This window comes from Acartia tonsa, chromosome 15, assembly GCF_053477335.1.
Source record: "Acartia tonsa isolate MP-2025a chromosome 15, ASM5347733v1, whole genome shotgun sequence".
NCBI lineage: Eukaryota > Metazoa > Arthropoda > Copepoda > Calanoida > Acartiidae > Acartia > Acartia tonsa.
The window spans coordinates 5853988-5871706 of NC_137274.1; the positions used below are offsets into that span (position 1 = coordinate 5853988).

Here is a 17719-nt window from a genome sequence, read left to right on the forward strand (position 1 = left end):
GACAAAAGTATTGCTTAATATAACCCACTTGCCATTGACAGAAATTTAAAATCTATATCTTAATTTCTTTATAGGGTATAAAAAAAGAATACTTGGCGATTTTCAACAAATTATGCATTAAAAACCGTTTTTTTCAAGTACCTACTTTTGAAAGATTTTTGGATCGTGACCAATTTAAAGAGTGTGCAAAAATGCATGCATTTTTAAAATTCAAATTGCGCGGCTTGTGTTAATATGTTAATACGTGGTAAAATGGCCCAACTTACTTAAAACTTTTTAACCTTTCTTACATTTACCAACGTAGCTTCTATACTACAAATAGCATGTGATACATATGTTTCCAAAAACTAGAGTTTGTGACAATTCTAACGGTATGTGTAACATTTTTCTACTATTAACACAAGCCGCGCAATTTGATTTTTTAAAATGCACGCATTTTTGCACACTCTTTAAATTGGTCATGCTTGGTCATTGGTCAAATTTTTTTCTTATGCAAAATGTTCCAACCTAATGAAGAAATTAAGATATAGATTATTAATTTCTGTCAATGGCAAGTGGGTTATATTAAGCAATACTTTTGTCCAATAAAAAAAAACACCTTGTATATCTCTAGCCAAATGTTAAGAACCATCCAAAGACCAAAAATAATGAGAAAGTATATAAAAGGATTCCCATTTTAGAAAGCATTTTTTTTGTACAGAGCGAAGCATTTTGCTAACCACTGAACCGATATGGTTCTCCTTTACAATTAATTTTTTATTAGTCTAGGGAAGGGTTATAACTTTTTATTACCATCCCAAGAGAAATGGCTCCTAGAAAAAAGTATTTGGCACATAGAATCATATTATCAAAGGCTTGATTATTTGGCCAAAAATCGAATGAAAAAAAAACTTTTTGATTGATCGAACTTGTTCTGAAGTCCTACCTAAATGAGTTACATTGCATGTTATTCTTTATTCTGTTAAAAAATAAGATAAAAAAATCTATTTTAAACCATAGAATTAATTAAAAATATTATTTTTAATGAAAATTGTTGGCTCTGGTATAACCAAAAAGTGTAATAAATCTAAACTAAAATGTAAACATCGTCAATTTTACTATGTGCACTCCAACGACAGATGAAAATGACGTATAAGCTTTGTGATTTTCATTGTTGGTATAAGCTGGCTAAAGGTCCGGGCTAAAGCATTCAATTTGTGAAGTTTACTTATTTTATCCTTTGAAAATAAATATGATTCTTATTATTTAGGATGAGAGGAATATTAGCCTTTATTGTTATGCTTGGTGTATTGTTTGATACGGGGCACTGTACAAGTAAGTATTCTTCTTTTATTATAGAAAGTCTAGATTCCTTTAGTAGCACCAATGGTACCTTATATAAAGTGTGTTACCTTTTTTATGTTTTATTATTATTTAGTCACAACTTGGTCAAAAATGCTCACAAATCAGACCTTTTTTGACCGAAGATACTCAAATGGTTCCTTTACAAGCCCAATCAATCAGTTTTAAAATATCTTTATATTTCAAGGAAAATTGATGAAAATACTAGAAAACGGCAAATTTGGGTGTTACCTTTTATATGCACAGATACCATAGAATCAACAGAAAAAATACTTATTTTTACTTTTCTGTCATTTTAAAAGTTTGATTCTGTTAAATTGGCTATTCTTGAAGGGATTTATGCATTGAAATATACTGAAACATAATATTGGGCAGAAATTAATGTATTTTAAAGAAAGAAAATTTTGAAAATAAGAAATTCGACCTCTATCACTTCAGAGGACAGCTGCAAACCTCCAGTTGACAGGATGTAGTTAAATACTTGTTAACAATAATAATTAGCCCAAAAATTAAAACAAAAAGTTTTTTAATATGGTAAAAAAATGATAATCTAAATCTGAATTTTGTGGATGATGATCTGAAAGACGCTCATGACAACTCATCTATTGAACTATGGTCCAATTTTTGTATTTGTAGCAGCCTCCAATTAAAAGTTATAACAAGAAATATATCCATCTTTTAAAAACTACTATATTTACCTTATGAATTGGAGAATTTAAAAACCATGATTGTATGTTTTCGGATTTCTGTTGATTGGAGAATGCTACAAATACAAAAATCGGATCATAGTTTAATAGATAAGTTGTCATAATGCTCATGTATTTGGATACAATCTGGGTCATCATCACCAACAGCAAGAGCGGCTTTAAGATCATCATCACCAAAATTAAGATTTAGATTATCATTTTTTTAACATATTAAAAAACAATTTTGTTTTACTTTTTGGGCTAATTATTATTGCTAACAAGTATTTAACTACATCCTGTCAACTGGAGGTTGGCCGCTGTCCTCTGAAGTGATAGAGGTCGAATTTCTTATTTTCCAAAATTTCTTTCTTTGAAATACATTAATTTCTGCCCAATATTATGTTTCAGTATAATCAATGCATAAATCCCTTCAAGAACAGCCAATTTAACAGAATCAAATTTTAAAAATGACAGAAAAGTAAAAATAAGTATTTTTTCTGTTGATTTTATGGTATCTGTGCATATAAAAGGTAACACCCAAATTTGCCGTTTTCTAGTATTTTCATCAATTTTCCTTGAAATATAAAGATATCTCAAAACTGATTGATTGGGCTTGTAAAGGGAACATTTGAGTATCTTTGGTCGAAAAAGGTCTGATTTTTGAGTATTTTTGACCAAGTTGTGGCCAAATAATAAGAAAACATAAAAAAAGGTAACACACTTTAGTCCATGTCACTTTAACGTCAGATCCAACAATCCAGGATAACTAATTAATTCATAACTAAGAATTCATATTCAAATCCTTTTGCTTTTAAAACATTATTAAAAACATTTATTACAAATATACAAAATAACAGGATGTCTGTTTGTCTATGTGTATTGAATGATCTTTCTAACTGCTAAACAAATATAATTTATCAACCTCTTTTCTTTATCTATTACTTTTTGCAAATTGTATTTGAATATTTTGAAGTATTGTAGAATAGAAATTCTATTTTAATATTATATAATATTTCAGCTGGATACACTTTAGATTCTACCACAGGTAATTAAAATTTAAGATTAGACCCTTTGTAGGACCTAGGAGAGCTTGGATAATTTGAAGGCGTGAATAACCCCCTCACTCTACACAACCCACCCGAAGGCGTGCACAGTGCGATCTTTTGCCAAAAAACGGGACATTTAGAGTAGACAAAAGTAAACTTCAATAAATAAGCTTGTATTTGAAGAAATGATGTAATTTCTTTTGCTTTAACTCGGAAATAACTTAAATTTTGCCTCTGTTAACTTCTGATGTGCATTTGGTAAGTACGTCTTGCTGTTTTGGAGGAGCGAAGCTACCCTATTTTTAAAAAATCTATAAATCTTCATAACTTTAGTTAGGATAGGAATATTTTAACAAAATCAACGTCTATTTAAATATTTCTGCAATGCAAACAATGTTTGTGAACAAGAATATAGCGTCAGGTGCACCCAGTTCGAGTCCCGGCATTTTTAGGTAGGTCCAGTATAAGTAAAATAGGACACTAATAAGACATGTTTTCAAATATTTTTTTACAGATATAAACAACAATAACATAATTTTCAAAACACTTTTGATTTTGTGTTAATACCTTTATTCTAAGTCTAGCTATCTTCATTTAAAGTTTGTATAAGAATATAAGCATAATTACTTAAATTATTCTCTCTCAAGCGTATATTTCTCTCTCTCTCTCTGATGCGTATATAATGTTTTTGCAATATTATAATTAATCCCCATATTTGAATTTCTGCTGGACCAAAACCAGTTAGAACTACAAATTTTTTTAGGACACATGAAATTTAGCAAATTTAATTGCTAAAATAAAAGTATTTATAAGTCATCTTTATTTAACGACTCCTTTATCCCTTAAATGTCCATTAAAACCGCGAGAACGGCAAAAATCGTTAAAAATCACGCCAACGGCGGCAAATAACGGCAAAACGGTTCGCCAGAGGCAAATGATGCAGAAGTAAAGGAAGATCCGCCTCAAAAAGTTTGAAAATATTGCAGAGATGACTTTGGGCTCTAAAATGACTCCTTTCTCCTCTAACGGGGGAAAATTTGAAATTAACAAGAACGAAATTGTTCAAACCATGCAATGTAAAATGCTCAATTACTCAAAAACGGACAAGAGGCCCCAGGTTGTGAAAACTGTTTTATACACAATACATGTTGTATATTGATATTATAATTGCAAAACCCGGGGCCTCCTGTCCGTTTTTGGGTAAAATGGAGAAAACTGATTTTTTTGGGTTAAAAATCTTAATATTTTTGGTGAAATTTTCTCACAAAATGTCAATTTACACCACCAAAAAAATATTTTTTAAAATTTTTTCTTTAATTAGACATTGGTACAGGTATCTGAAAAGTACCTCAATAAATTTTTTTTTTTCATAAGATGAACATAAATGTAATTTTTGTTGCTTTGAAAAAATTGTGTAAAAAAATCTGGAAAATCATCAAAACTGAAAAGAAATTTTTCACTACCTTTTTTAAAAATGGCATAAACCCGCAAAAATTAATATTTTTAAAAAAATTTTCTAGCTGTCTACTTACAGCCATTATTAGGTCCTAGGATAGATAAAAGTCGATTTTAGATTTTTTGGATGTCCCGATTTTTTTCAAAAGATCACACTGTGGCGTGTATTAGGTTAGAAAAAAAACCCCGTGGAAACAGTTTACACAGGCAGTACCAGGACCTTATGGTGGTTTCAGAACATGCTTTCCCTAAATTGAATTAGTAGCTTCCCATAGTAGATAATTTTATAATTACTTTTGGTTATCAAATTTTACTTTTATTTTTAGAGTACCTTCACCTAACCTCCTTTATTGCCTTATTTTGTCTTTCATGTTTATCATGCAAATTCTCTCACATTTCAGTTGAAATAACAGATATTGGAGCTTTCTAAAAAGGTATCTAACAAATTTCTAGCTCTAATACTTTTTGAGATATCTTATTTTAAAGTTTTGGTGTAAAATCATCTTTTACACAACAAAAAGGTGAAACATAAAATTAGTTATTTTAGAAAAAATTACAAGTATCTTCATGTAAATCTCTCTAATATTGCTCCAAATTGACCAAATTGGACATTTAAGGTACCTAAAACTATCTACATTCAATGGACAATTCATATTTACAAAGACTATATAAGCCAATAGGAGTAGGCTGAAGTGATTTTTGAAAATACTAAAGGAAAAATTAATTTTTGTTTTTTAAAAATAAATTGATATTTAATAGACTCTAGCAAGGATTTTAAGATAACTTATGGTGTATAAAGTTGTCACTTTGTAATTAGAAAGTCAATAAAACACAATCATTTGATATTTTGAACAAATAGAAGCATATCTTTAAAAAAAATAGACATAATCATTGTAAATAAACCAAAAATTGCTTAGAATTTTAAGCATTTCTAAGCAGTTTACAAATGTAATTTACTAATTCTAGTAATTTTTATCTAAGAATAGTTGATTGGCCTGTTAAATTCTTTACAACCTCGTGAAACAAAATTAGTTTTTGCCATCTAAACTAAGAAAACATAGTAATTAAAAGACTTTCATGGATGATCTCACTAATAATAAAAGAAACAATTTATTCTTAGGCAACAATTATTTTGTTAATATACACCATTAGTTACTCTAAACTAGTACTGAGATGTTTAAAAATATTAAATCATTATTAGATAGAGTTTCTTGTTCCTTAAAACACCTTTTATATTTAAAAAATGTCTTACAAGTGATTTTTAATTAAAATTAAATTACATTTGTCTCTTTGATATTACATTTTAGCATCCTCCTGTCAACTTAAAGCCTTAAAAAGTATGTATTTGGATTGTCCATTGAATGTAGAAAGTTTTAGGCACCTTAACTGTCCAATTTGGTCAATTTGAAGCAATATTAGAGAGATTTACATGAAGATACTTGTAATTTTCTCTAAAATATCTAATTTTATTTTTCACCTTTTTGTTGTGTAAAAGATGATTTTACAGCAATACTTAGAAATACAATATCTCAAAAAGTATTAGAGCTAGAAAATTGTTAGATACCTTTTTAGAAAGCTCCAATATCTGTCAATTCAACCGTAATGTGAGCGAATTTGCATGATGAATATGAAAGACAAAATAAGACAATAAAGGAGGTTAGGTGAAGGTACTCTAAAAATGAAAGTAAAATTTGATCACAAAAAGTAATTTTAAAATTTTCTACTATGGGAAGCTACTAATTCAATTTATGGAAAGCATGTTCTGAAACCACCATAAGGTCCCGGTACATCATGTGTAAACCGTTTCCACGGTTTTTTTTTTCTAACCTAACACGCCTTCGGGTGGGGTGTGTCTATGACAACAAGAAGGGGGTCCTAAAGTTAAGGGTTACCTACTCTCCTTTTTTTGTTTCATGGTCTTATGATGATAAAATATTATTATAAGAGATAAAATCAACCTTATTCAACGTTCACTCAAAGCCCCAAAAATAATGGACTTAAAAGTGTATTAAACTGTATATAAGACATTTGCGAATATATTGATACCATTAAATTGCCTCTTAAATCAAAAAAAGTATGTTTTTTAATATTTTTCTCTTGCTACAAATCAAATTTCAAATTTGAGTCACCAAAAATCCTAAACTAATTTTTGCTCTAGAAGAATCAATTTTTGGTGTTAGAAAGTGCTTAATACATCATTTTAATCGCCTGGCATTGCTTTATAATATATAGGAAATAACTTGGTTGTTTATAGAACAGCTGACTAAAAAATCGAGGTTTTGTGATAAACCTACTTTAGTTGTTGCTCCATAAATGATATTTTTTTTCCCAATTTTTTTGGCTGTAAAGAAGCTTTATATATTCATATAACATCCACCTAAATTTGACTTTTGGTTTTTTATTTATAACATCACCAGAGGAAATTGAATTTTGGAAAAAAATATCAATTTATATTTTACACTCCTATGCATTGTTCTTGTTCTTGCTTCTAAAAAATATTTATATTATTAAAAAGAGAATTATTTAATGCTTCTATAGGTATGTTTATCATTTTTCTAGGCTAAATATAACTATAATTACACAATTTTAAAGTTAGACATCATAACATATTAACACAATTATTGAATCGGTCTGTATTATTAAGCTGGCAACCCTTAAAACAGCTGCATTTCATTATCCTATTATATAAAGTAGTAAGCTTTCTTGTCTTCAGCTTAAGATTTTGACAATTTCAGTACGTATTGAGTTCTCTGTTTTATGGAAGCTTCTTATAGGTCCCTGGATAGTTTTGGAATTTTGAAAAAAATATCAATTTATATTTTACACTGCTATGCATTGTTCTCGTTCTTGTTTCTAAAAAATATTTTATAATTAAAAAGAGAATTATTTAATGCTTCTATAGGTATGTTTATCATTTTTCTAGTCTAAATATAACTATAATTTCAGTATTTTTTAAACATCATTATATTCAAGTTATTGTAATTTTAACATTATAATAGCACTCTTATAGCATCCTCTTTATTAGCATTACATGTGTAATGCATTATAGACAGACAGATAGGTATTGTGAGGGATCTTACACTTTATAACACCTTGTTTTGCAAGGTAAAAATTGTTCCAATAGTTCTTGATATTGATATTTATTTAAAATTACAATAACTTGAATATAATGATGTTTAAAAAATACTGAAATTATAGTTATATTTAGCCTCTATCTCGGCTCCTGTTACAGATAAAGACGTAAAATTTTTTTCTGGTGGTTCATGTGTTTTTTTTAGAGAAAATTACTTTTTCTAGTCATAGCAGCCAGGCCGCTCCTTAGCCGCTTTTTAGCGGCCAGCCGCTAAATTTTAAAACAGCTGTAGAGCGGCCAATTTTGCAGCTAGGATGACCAAATTTTAGGGCGAACTTTTATTTTTCATATCAAAAAAATTACTTTTTCTGATCATCGCCAAAAAACGGCAAATAACGGAAACTGCCAATTTCCGCGGTTACGGCGGTAAAATGGCTGTTGGCGGCGCTGATTAATATTTTTATCTGTTTGATGTTGCTCAAGAATTTACCAAAAAAAATTAAAGGACTCTAGCTGTAATAGAAGCCATGATATTCATGATATATGTCTGTAGTAAAAGCCAGTCAAAAATCGGTCATAAAGTCGGTCAGGGAGCGGTCAAACGGTCATAACACATTTTTTCTCAGAAGGTCATTGATATCTAAGTATTCACCAAAAAAATTTTAGGTTTCTCCTTATACACAAAAGTCATAATGTAGAAATTAAGATTTTTTTTGAATTTGTTTATAATTTTGGTGCTACCCAACCGACTTTGACCGGACACCACGACCGACACAGACCAGACATCCTAATAAAATCAACTCATGCTGACGTATAATTACTAAACTTAAAAAGTCATAAAGTCACAGCACTCCATCTTACCTACAAAAAAAATGAGATCGAAAAAACTAGAGGGGGGGGGCTCTTGGAGCCCCCCCCCCCCGATCTGTAAGGGTTAGATAATTCTCTTTTTAATTATAAAATATTTTTTAGAAACAAGAACGAGAACAATGCATAGCAGTGTAAAATATTAATTGATATTTTTTTCAAAATTCCAAAACTATCCAGGGACCTATAAGAAGCTTCCATAAAACAGAGAACTCAATAGGTACTGTAATTGTCGAAATCTTAAGCTGAAGACAAGAAAGCTTACTACTTTATATAATAGGATAATGAAATGCAGCTGTTTTAAGGGTTGCCAGCATAATAATACAGACCGATTCAATAATTGTGTTAATATGTTATGATGTCTAATTTTAAAATGGTGTAATTATAGTTATATTTAGCCTAGAAAAATGATAAACATACCTATAGAAGCATTAAATAATTCTCTTTTTAATAATTTTTTAGAAACAAGAACAAGAACAATGCATAGGAGTGTAAAATATAAATTGATATTTTTTTCCAAAATTCAATTCCCTCTGGTGATGTTATAAATAAAATACCAAAAGTCAAATTTAGGTGGATGTTATATGAATATATAAAGCTTCTTTACAGCCAAAAAAATTAGGAAAAAAAATATCATTTATGGAGCAACAACTAAAGTGGGTTTATCACAAAACCTCGATTTTTTAGTCAGCTGTTCTATAAACAACCAAGTTATTTCCTATATATTATAAAGCAATGCCAGGCGATTAAAATGAGGTATTAAGCACTTTCTAACTCCAAAAATTGATTCTTCTAGAGCAAAAATTAGTTTAGGATTTTTGGTGACTCAAATTTGAAATTTGATTTGTAGCAAGAGAAAAATATTAAAAAACATACTTTTTTTGATTTAAGAGGCAAATTAATGGTATCAATATATTCGCAAATGTCTTATATACAGTTTAATACACTTTTAAGTCCATTATTTTTGGGGCTTTGAGTGAACGTCGAATAAGGTTGATTTTATCTCATAAGATAATTAAAGATCATAAAACTTCTTAGGTTGCCCGAGAAGATTATGTTTGAATATCTTTTATAAAAGAAACACTGACTTGTAGACTAGTCTTTTAAATTTCATAGGAAGTGGTCTCTAAATTCCTTATCTATGCACTTTCTAAGAATAAATAAAATAAATGAAATAAAGTAAAGAGGTTTGTTATAAAGTATTCTATTTATGTCTCTCTCCATATATAGATATGTTTCTTGGCTAAAATTATTATTGCATGTGTAAATCTATATACCATTTCATATATTCTAATTTTTATAAAGGAAATAGTTACAAAGTGTTAAAAGATCTAGTGCTATGGGATGATGCAAAATTAAAATGTGAATCAGAAGGAGCAGAACTTGCCTCTATCAGAACATCTCAAGAATGGGAATTCATAAAAGGTTTGTAAAAAATATTTTTAAAAATGATTTGTAAATTTAGAGGACTTTACAAAAATGTAGATGTTGCAAACTCAAAGCATTGCTAAAAAAGTATAGTAAACTTTTGCCAGCCAACCAAAGTAAGCAAGAAAATATCAGAACTTATTTTTAAGTCAATCATTACAGTCAGAGGAGCCAGTTAAAGATTGCTGGAAAACTGAAGGATCAGGACCTGCAGGATCAAACCTTGAAACAAAACCGACTTGAACACCCATATTTCATATTATTTTGTACAATAACTGAATATTTTTGCAAATTTTGAAGTGAAAATATAGCTCTTTAACTGAAAAAAAAATTGTTGTCAAAAAAGTTGCAAATCAACATATTTAAATGGAACAACATACTTTTTTGTAATGGTTGTAATGCTTACAGGAATCACCATGAGAGCTTAAAATCCATAGGTCAATTCTAACTTGCCTAAATTTACAATGAAACTAACCATTTCAGACAGACATCGTAAATACAAATTGACCCTATTTCTAGAAAATCTTTGCTTACTACTGAAACTCCAAATAGAATTAATATCATATCTATCTACATTGTTATATTATTATTTAGATCTAATCCTAAAGAGTGGTGGGTTAATAGGTGTGTGGTTGGGGGCTAGGGATGCTGATGTAGAAGGAACATGGGTATGGACAGATGGATCTCCAGGTATTATCTAAATGTATTCTGAAATCTATAATACAAAGTAGTACAGTGTCTGTCTGTCTGTTTGTTTGTCTGTCTGTTTGTAGCGAAGGATCTCGCTAACCGCTGACCCGATCGGGTTCTCCTTTACAGGGTAGCTTCCCATAGGCCCCGGAAGGTTTATAACTATTTTCTTGGGGGGTGGGACACCCCCAACCCCCCTAAAAAAATGAAAAACAACCCCCAAAAAAATATTTTTTTTTTTCTTTTTAAAACTAAAATTAAAATAGTGGGGTCAACTACCCCCCCCCCCAAATTTTTTTTACAAATTTTTCTTTAAATCTAAAATACAAAAAAATGGTTTGATTAAACCTCTTGGGGCAAAGCCCCTAGAGGCTAGGGGCGAAGCCGCTAGTTAGCAATAAGGTAGACATAGATAATGATAAATATATAATATTTCCAAGAGAGAGCCATATCAATAAGCCTAAAATCTTTTTATAACCAAAGATATACTCCCGGAAAGATCATATACATTTACTGAAAGACATTCCGTTACATTAGTATATAGGATAGATGAAATTATGTTTTTGTTTATTAAACTATCCTTCAACTAAACTTTTACTTATATTACATCTATGATATTTTAGAGTATTTTATTCTCATTAAAGTTTATTTTCTTAATTTAGTAACATGGGATAACTGGCATACTGGTAGACCTTTTCCAAATAACACTGAACACAACTGTATGTGGGTAAACAAATTTGAAGATAAACTAGATATTTTAACAAAAACTAATATTGAATTGTATTGACTGGTATCTTAAAGTAATTCTATGATAACTGAATTTTGAATTTAATTCAAAATAAGTGGGGTTAATCATTAGTTTGTTTGTTTATTGATTAGGTCTGGTTTTATTGGGTAATGCACAACAGGGTTACAGCACCCTGCAAGGCAAAAAGAAAATTACTCCTTCTCCCCTCATTTATCCTAATTTAACTTAGAAATAAGGTGGGTGGGGGGTTTAGTGATTGACACACACTTTTTGGAAAAGATATCCTTCCTTGAACATTGATTCACAATTCTTGGCTTCATAATTAGCACAACTTAATTTGTTTCTCAGAATTATTTCACAGTACACTATTTTCATTGATATTAAGTCTATAAAAAAACTTGCTTATAATGCTAGAACATATATATGATTATATATTAGCTTTTAAATTTTCAGGCATATTATTCTTGGAGCTGGAGATGGGGTGATACCCCTTGTTCTCTTCACAAACGCAATCCGGTGTGTAAGATACCAGGTAATTTCAGATACTTGAATTGTGTACTTAAACATGATTTATGGACAAAGAAAATATTTACTTTTGACATTGATAGATATAATTTTAATTAGATATTTTATGATAAAAAAAGTTTTTAATATCATTGAAGATTTAAGCTCTATTTATGCACTCAGAACAGTTTTCTCTCTATAACATACAAAATTAAGTTTTTCCAACTAAAAATCTTTAAGTTTCATTTAAAATTGTTTTCTTTACATAACTGTGCTAAAAGTATATATAACCTCAATATAGAAAATTTTATTAAAAATTTTAAATAGCTACACATTAGCCAGGCCATGGGTTGTACGATGAGGGTAATAATAATAAAAATCAAGCAAAATATCAAGAGTAAGATGCACTGACACTTAAATAAACATCCTTCTACTTTGTATTGATAATTGTTCATGATATATGATAGCTTTAAACCATCTAAATATATTCTTTGAGGAGTAAAAAAGTATTGATTTAGCAGTAATTAAGGGACGTATGGTTGAAAATAATCATACAAACATACTTATGTTACAGACAGGCAGATAAACATTCTGTTACTTCTATGTCTGTATACCAGATTTTATCAAGAACATTCATTACAGACAGAAACACAGACACAAGACGGACAAACATCCTAATAAGGTATTTCAGCTGGATACACTTTAGATCCTTCAGAAATAATATGAGGATTTAGTGGGGCTGCCAAACCCTGATTTATCACTCCCCTTTTCTCCTACCTAGTAGCTTATTTCCAATTGTATATGAGAATTTTAAAAGTATTTTAGAATAGAAATGCTAATTTAATATTATTAGTAGCAAAGCTACTCTATAATTCACAATGTCTGTCCGTTTGTCCGTCCATCTGTCCGTCTGTCCGTCTGTCCGTCTGTCCGTCTGTCCGTCCATAATTAATGAATTGGGGGAAACGTGATTTTCTCGGCTCCTATAAAAGATAGAGAGCTGAAATTTTTGACAACATTCCCATCATTAAGGAGCACAATTAACTATTTAACATCAATGGCGGTCGGACTGCTTTTTAGCAGGTTTTAGGCTATTTTTTATATTTTCCAAATTTTCCCAATATCTTTGGTGTTTATGGTCCGATTTTCAAAAAGTGTTTTGTTAAAGATATCAAAATTAAATTTCCCATCATTTGAAGAAAACAACAATCACGGTCAGACTGCCTTCTTGCAGGTTTTTGGCTATTTTTATATTTTTCACATTTTTCCCCATATCTTTGGTGTTTATGGTCCGATTTTCAAAATTTTTTCATTTAGAGATATCAAAAATAAATTTCCTGTCGTTTGAAGAAAACAACAATGACAGTCAGACTGCCTTTTTTGCAGGTTTTTAGCCATTTTTATATTTTTTACATTTTTACCCATATCTTTGGTGTTTATGGTCCAATTTTCATAAATTTTCAGTTTAAGATATTAAAATTAAATTTCTGGCGTTTTAAGAAAAGATACAATGGCTATTTTTAAATGTTGATATATTTCCCCATATCTTTGGCATTTTTGGTCCAATTTTAAAACTTTTTTGCATTAACAGTTTCAAAATATTTTTTCCCATTGTTATGTGCATCTAGTGTGTAATTTACTTTAACCATCTTCATCATACAAAATAAAACAAGGTTTCATGTTTATTTTCTCCAGTAAATCTATTATTGATTTTAATAAATACACTTTAAATCTACTTCTACGTATTCCCATCCACAATATTTGTGCTTCGGATGTTATACTTATGGATGTTGTCATCCTTGTTTAATATTTCAGCTGGATACACTTTTGATTCTACTACAGGTAATTAAAATTTAAGATTAGGACCTTAATAGATCACAAGAGCGCAGTATTTGAATCTGTTAATGACCCCTTTCCCCCTCACTCTATGACAATGAGAAGGGGGTCCTATAATCAAGGGTTACCTACTCTCCTTTTTTTGTTTCACGGTCTTATGATGATAAAATATTATCATAAGATATATAAAGATCATAAAATTTCTTATGCCCAGTTCACAAATAACTTTTAAAGGTTGACCGATTTTTTCTGTAGGTCAACCTAAACAAGTGCAACCAACAAATACCTTTATAAAATCGGTCAATCTAAAGCTTCTATAGGTCGACCTAAAATTTCCAGAGGTCGACCTTTGTCTTTTGTGAACTAGGCTTTAGGCTGGCCAAGGAGATTGTATTTGAATATCTTTAATAAGCCTAAAGAAACACTGACTTGTAGACTAGCCTTTTAAGTTTTATAGGAAGTGGTGTCTATATTCCTAATATATGCACTTTCTGAAAATAAATAAAATAAAGAATTAAAGTAAAGAGGTTAATTATAAAGTATACTATTTATGTCTCCAAAAATAAATATTTTTCTAGGGTAAATTATTATTGCATAGGTAAGATAATATGTAATAAAACATATTATAATCGAATTTATTTATATAAAGGAAATAGATACAAACTGTTAAAAGATCAAAGAAGAACCTGGAATGATGCAAAATTAAAATGTGAGTCAGAAGGAGCTGAACTAGCCTCTATCAGGACATCTCAAGAATGGGAATTTGTAAGAGGTTGGTAAAAATTATTGAATATAATGATTTGTACACAAAGAGGGAGGTACAAATTTTTTTTATTTAAAAAAATACTATAAACCAAAGATATAAAGTTTGTTTTCCCTCGAATTTTTTTCTTTTAAACATTAGAAGATAGAACTAGATTATAAAATTAATAGTTGTTTCAATATTGATGAATATTTAGACATAAAGTCTGTAAGTTTTTTATATGTTCAATCATATATTTGGCCATAACTCTCTCAAAATGCTTTCAAAACAGAGCTTTTTTAACCTAAGATACTAAAACAGTTCCTTTATAAGTTTTTTAATATCTTTCTATTTCATGGAAAACTAATGACATTATTAAAATTATGCAAATAAATGTATGAAAACCATAAAATCAATAGAAAAATCTCCTTTTTAAACTTTTCCCTCATTTCAAAGTCACAAGAACCATATAAAAATATTTTATTTTGTTTTGTAGCATAACTGAATATTTCTGCAAATTTTGAAGTAAAAACATAGCTATTTACCTGGATTACTCTGCCAGGTTTGTGTATGCACTCTGTGCCTGCCAGGATGATAATATTAAAAATTTCAACTCCAGCATGTGTCTCAATACTTCATCTAACAAAACAATAAGTTATAGTTTCATATTTGTTAAGCACAGAAAAACTGAGTTCTACATTTCAATGAAACTTTTTATAGGACAATTCCATTTGTAAATTTTTTCTTCAGATTTTTTTAACCCCTTCTTACCAATTTAAATAGAGATTCTAGTATGAAAAAATTAAATGACATGACATTGTTTCAAAAAAGGATAACATCTATAAAAGTGAAGCTAAATATAAAATCATGACAGGAAAAGTCTGGAGCAAGTTATATACTAATTAGCCTTAAATTAAGTAACACAAGGTGTGTGTATTTTAAAGTGACCCAGAATTTGTAACTAAGTTTATTTATATTGATAGATTTATGACAATTAAAGATAAAACATTATAAATATTGCTTAAAAGATAACAATAATTCAATAAGATGAAAAGATTTTAAAATTTTCTGAACATAATAATTCTGATCAACTTTTGATTGGCAAACTGAATAATGAATGCATCATATAAGAACATTTAAACTGGTTTATGAAGATTTGCAGTCAGAATAGATTGAGAATTTTTTGGTTTTTTAAATAGCATAAAAAAGGCACAACCATCAAAACTGTTTAAAGAAGAAAATATGATAAATATATAAAATGCCAATTTGAAATTCATGACAGAAGGAAGAAGAAATCTTGCTCTCTCTCTCTCTCTCTCTCTATGCACAGTGCCTTCAAAGGTGCTTTGACTTTAGTGTCAGAACCTAAATAGGGACATAGTACATTTCATTACCCTAGGTTAGGTAACTTCATTACACTTTTCAATAAAGTCTAAAATGCAGCGGTTTTTCAGAAAATTTAATTTGAAAATTTCAAATTCAATTTTCACCCACTAGGAGTTACCGCATAATCATGACAAGAAAAGCAAAGATTATTTATTTAAAATTTTGAACAACTTTGATTTTATAAAGTCAGTCATAAAACCTCTCTATATATGATTTATTTAAGGCTTAATTTCCGTGACCTTAGCAAAGCAATTGATAAAAATGGCCATTAATTAACTCACTTCAGGAGTAGTTTTATAAAGAACTTTATAAAAGCAAAGTTGTTCAACATTTTAAATAAATAATCTTTGCTTTTCTTGTCATGAATATGTAATAACTCCTAGTGGGTGAAAATTGAACTTGAAATTTTCAAATTTAATTTTCTGAAAAACCGCTGCATTTTAGATTTTATTAAAAAGTGTAATGAAGTTACCTAACCTAGGGTAATGAAATGCAATATGTCCCAATTTAGGTTCTTACGCAAAAGTCAAAGCACCTTAATTTGCACTGTGCTATGAGGTTAACTCACAAAGAAAATATGAATTTTACATATTTATTCAGACATTACAAATTGTTTTGTGCATGTTTGCACTCTTCAGATGTCAATGTAAAACTAAAGTTTAAAAAAAATTACAATAATAAAAGATTTTTTCAAATATTTTGGAAGATTTTTTGTACACAATAATATTTTTTAAAAATATTCATAGACAGCATCACCAAAAGTTCCATCGAGGTTGGGTAAAAGATTTTTCTTTCTTGAGATATTTCTTCTTGGTCTTGTAAGCCACAAGAGGACCAGTTTTTGTCAGGGGCGGCGTGAAGTTGGTCATAGGGCAAATTCTTCTTCAGGATGGTGGTTGAAGGAAATCATTTTTGTTTCAGAGCGTTGATTCAATTTTGATCAGAGGTCTCAACTATTTTAATAAGAGGAGACTAGTTTCATCTTGAAAGTAAAAGTAAAATAATATTGTACAGTATTTTTATATTTTAGCTGCAATATTTAATATTAACTTTGTGTGGAATTGATCTTAGCATAATTTACACGGAGCAAAGCTTTTCTACAGACCATCCCCTGTACTACAATACATGAAAAGTTGCAAAAATACAAAAATCAGCTGAATACGATAATCATATTGTATACAAAACTATTTTTTTTTCAAAAAAAAGTTGCAAATCATCTCATTTAAATTTTACTTTTAGGTACAATTATACAATAGAAATGCTATCTTCATCATACCTAATTTTTACAGGAATCATCTTAAATTTAAAATGAATAGATCAATTATAACATTTTAAACTAACAATAAGAGCTATACTTTTTGGAAAGCTCTTTTGAAAGTTATAGGAAAGCTTTGCCTTAAATACTACTGATACTCCATATAGAATTAATGTCTATATGTATATAAATCATGTTTATCTATATTTTTATTATATTATTTAGGTCTTTTACAAGGAAGTGGATTTTCTTCTGTCTGGCTAGGTCTCAGAGATGCATTGTGGACAGATAATTCTACAGGTATTATTTTTATAAATTTATTCTGTGATTGGATAAGAAAAAAATGGATATATTTAAAGTAGCTTCATTTAAATCAAAATATTTTAGAATTTCTGTACACTTATATTAGCATTTATCTTTGTCCATATCTCAAATGGGGGGCCATATCAATTAGGGTGGGTTGATTTTGGAGCAACAGGAAGCCATAGTTCTGATTCAACAAAATTTTTACTCCTCTTTATAAAGCTATACAATTCAATGTGTGGTAGCCAAATGTTTTTAGACTTATAAATTTTAAATTATAAGTTGTAACATAATTTTAAAATAATCATCTTAGCAATCATATAAACTTACTGGAAGACATCCTGTTACTTTAATATACA

At 29.3% G+C, this 17719-nt stretch overlaps 1 protein-coding gene across 1 annotated transcript in view; it reads left to right on the plus strand.

Moving 5' to 3' along the window:
• Positions 1 to 1253: 1253 nt before the first annotated feature.
• The window catches only part of LOC145307101 (macrophage mannose receptor 1-like), a 41337-nt gene continuing 24871 nt past the window's right edge, over positions 1254 to 17719 (plus strand). Inside the window, exons 1-9 of the mRNA XM_080149436.1 lie at positions 1254 to 1314; positions 3046 to 3072; positions 9774 to 9893; positions 10491 to 10586; positions 11249 to 11313; positions 11788 to 11866; positions 13654 to 13680; positions 14324 to 14446; positions 17283 to 17357. Coding sequence (XP_080005562.1) covers positions 1278 to 1314; positions 3046 to 3072; positions 9774 to 9893; positions 10491 to 10586; positions 11249 to 11313; positions 11788 to 11866; positions 13654 to 13680; positions 14324 to 14446; positions 17283 to 17357 — 649 coding nt within the window. The 5' untranslated portion in view covers positions 1254 to 1277. The remainder of the gene's footprint in view (positions 1315 to 3045; positions 3073 to 9773; positions 9894 to 10490; positions 10587 to 11248; positions 11314 to 11787; positions 11867 to 13653; positions 13681 to 14323; positions 14447 to 17282; positions 17358 to 17719) is intronic.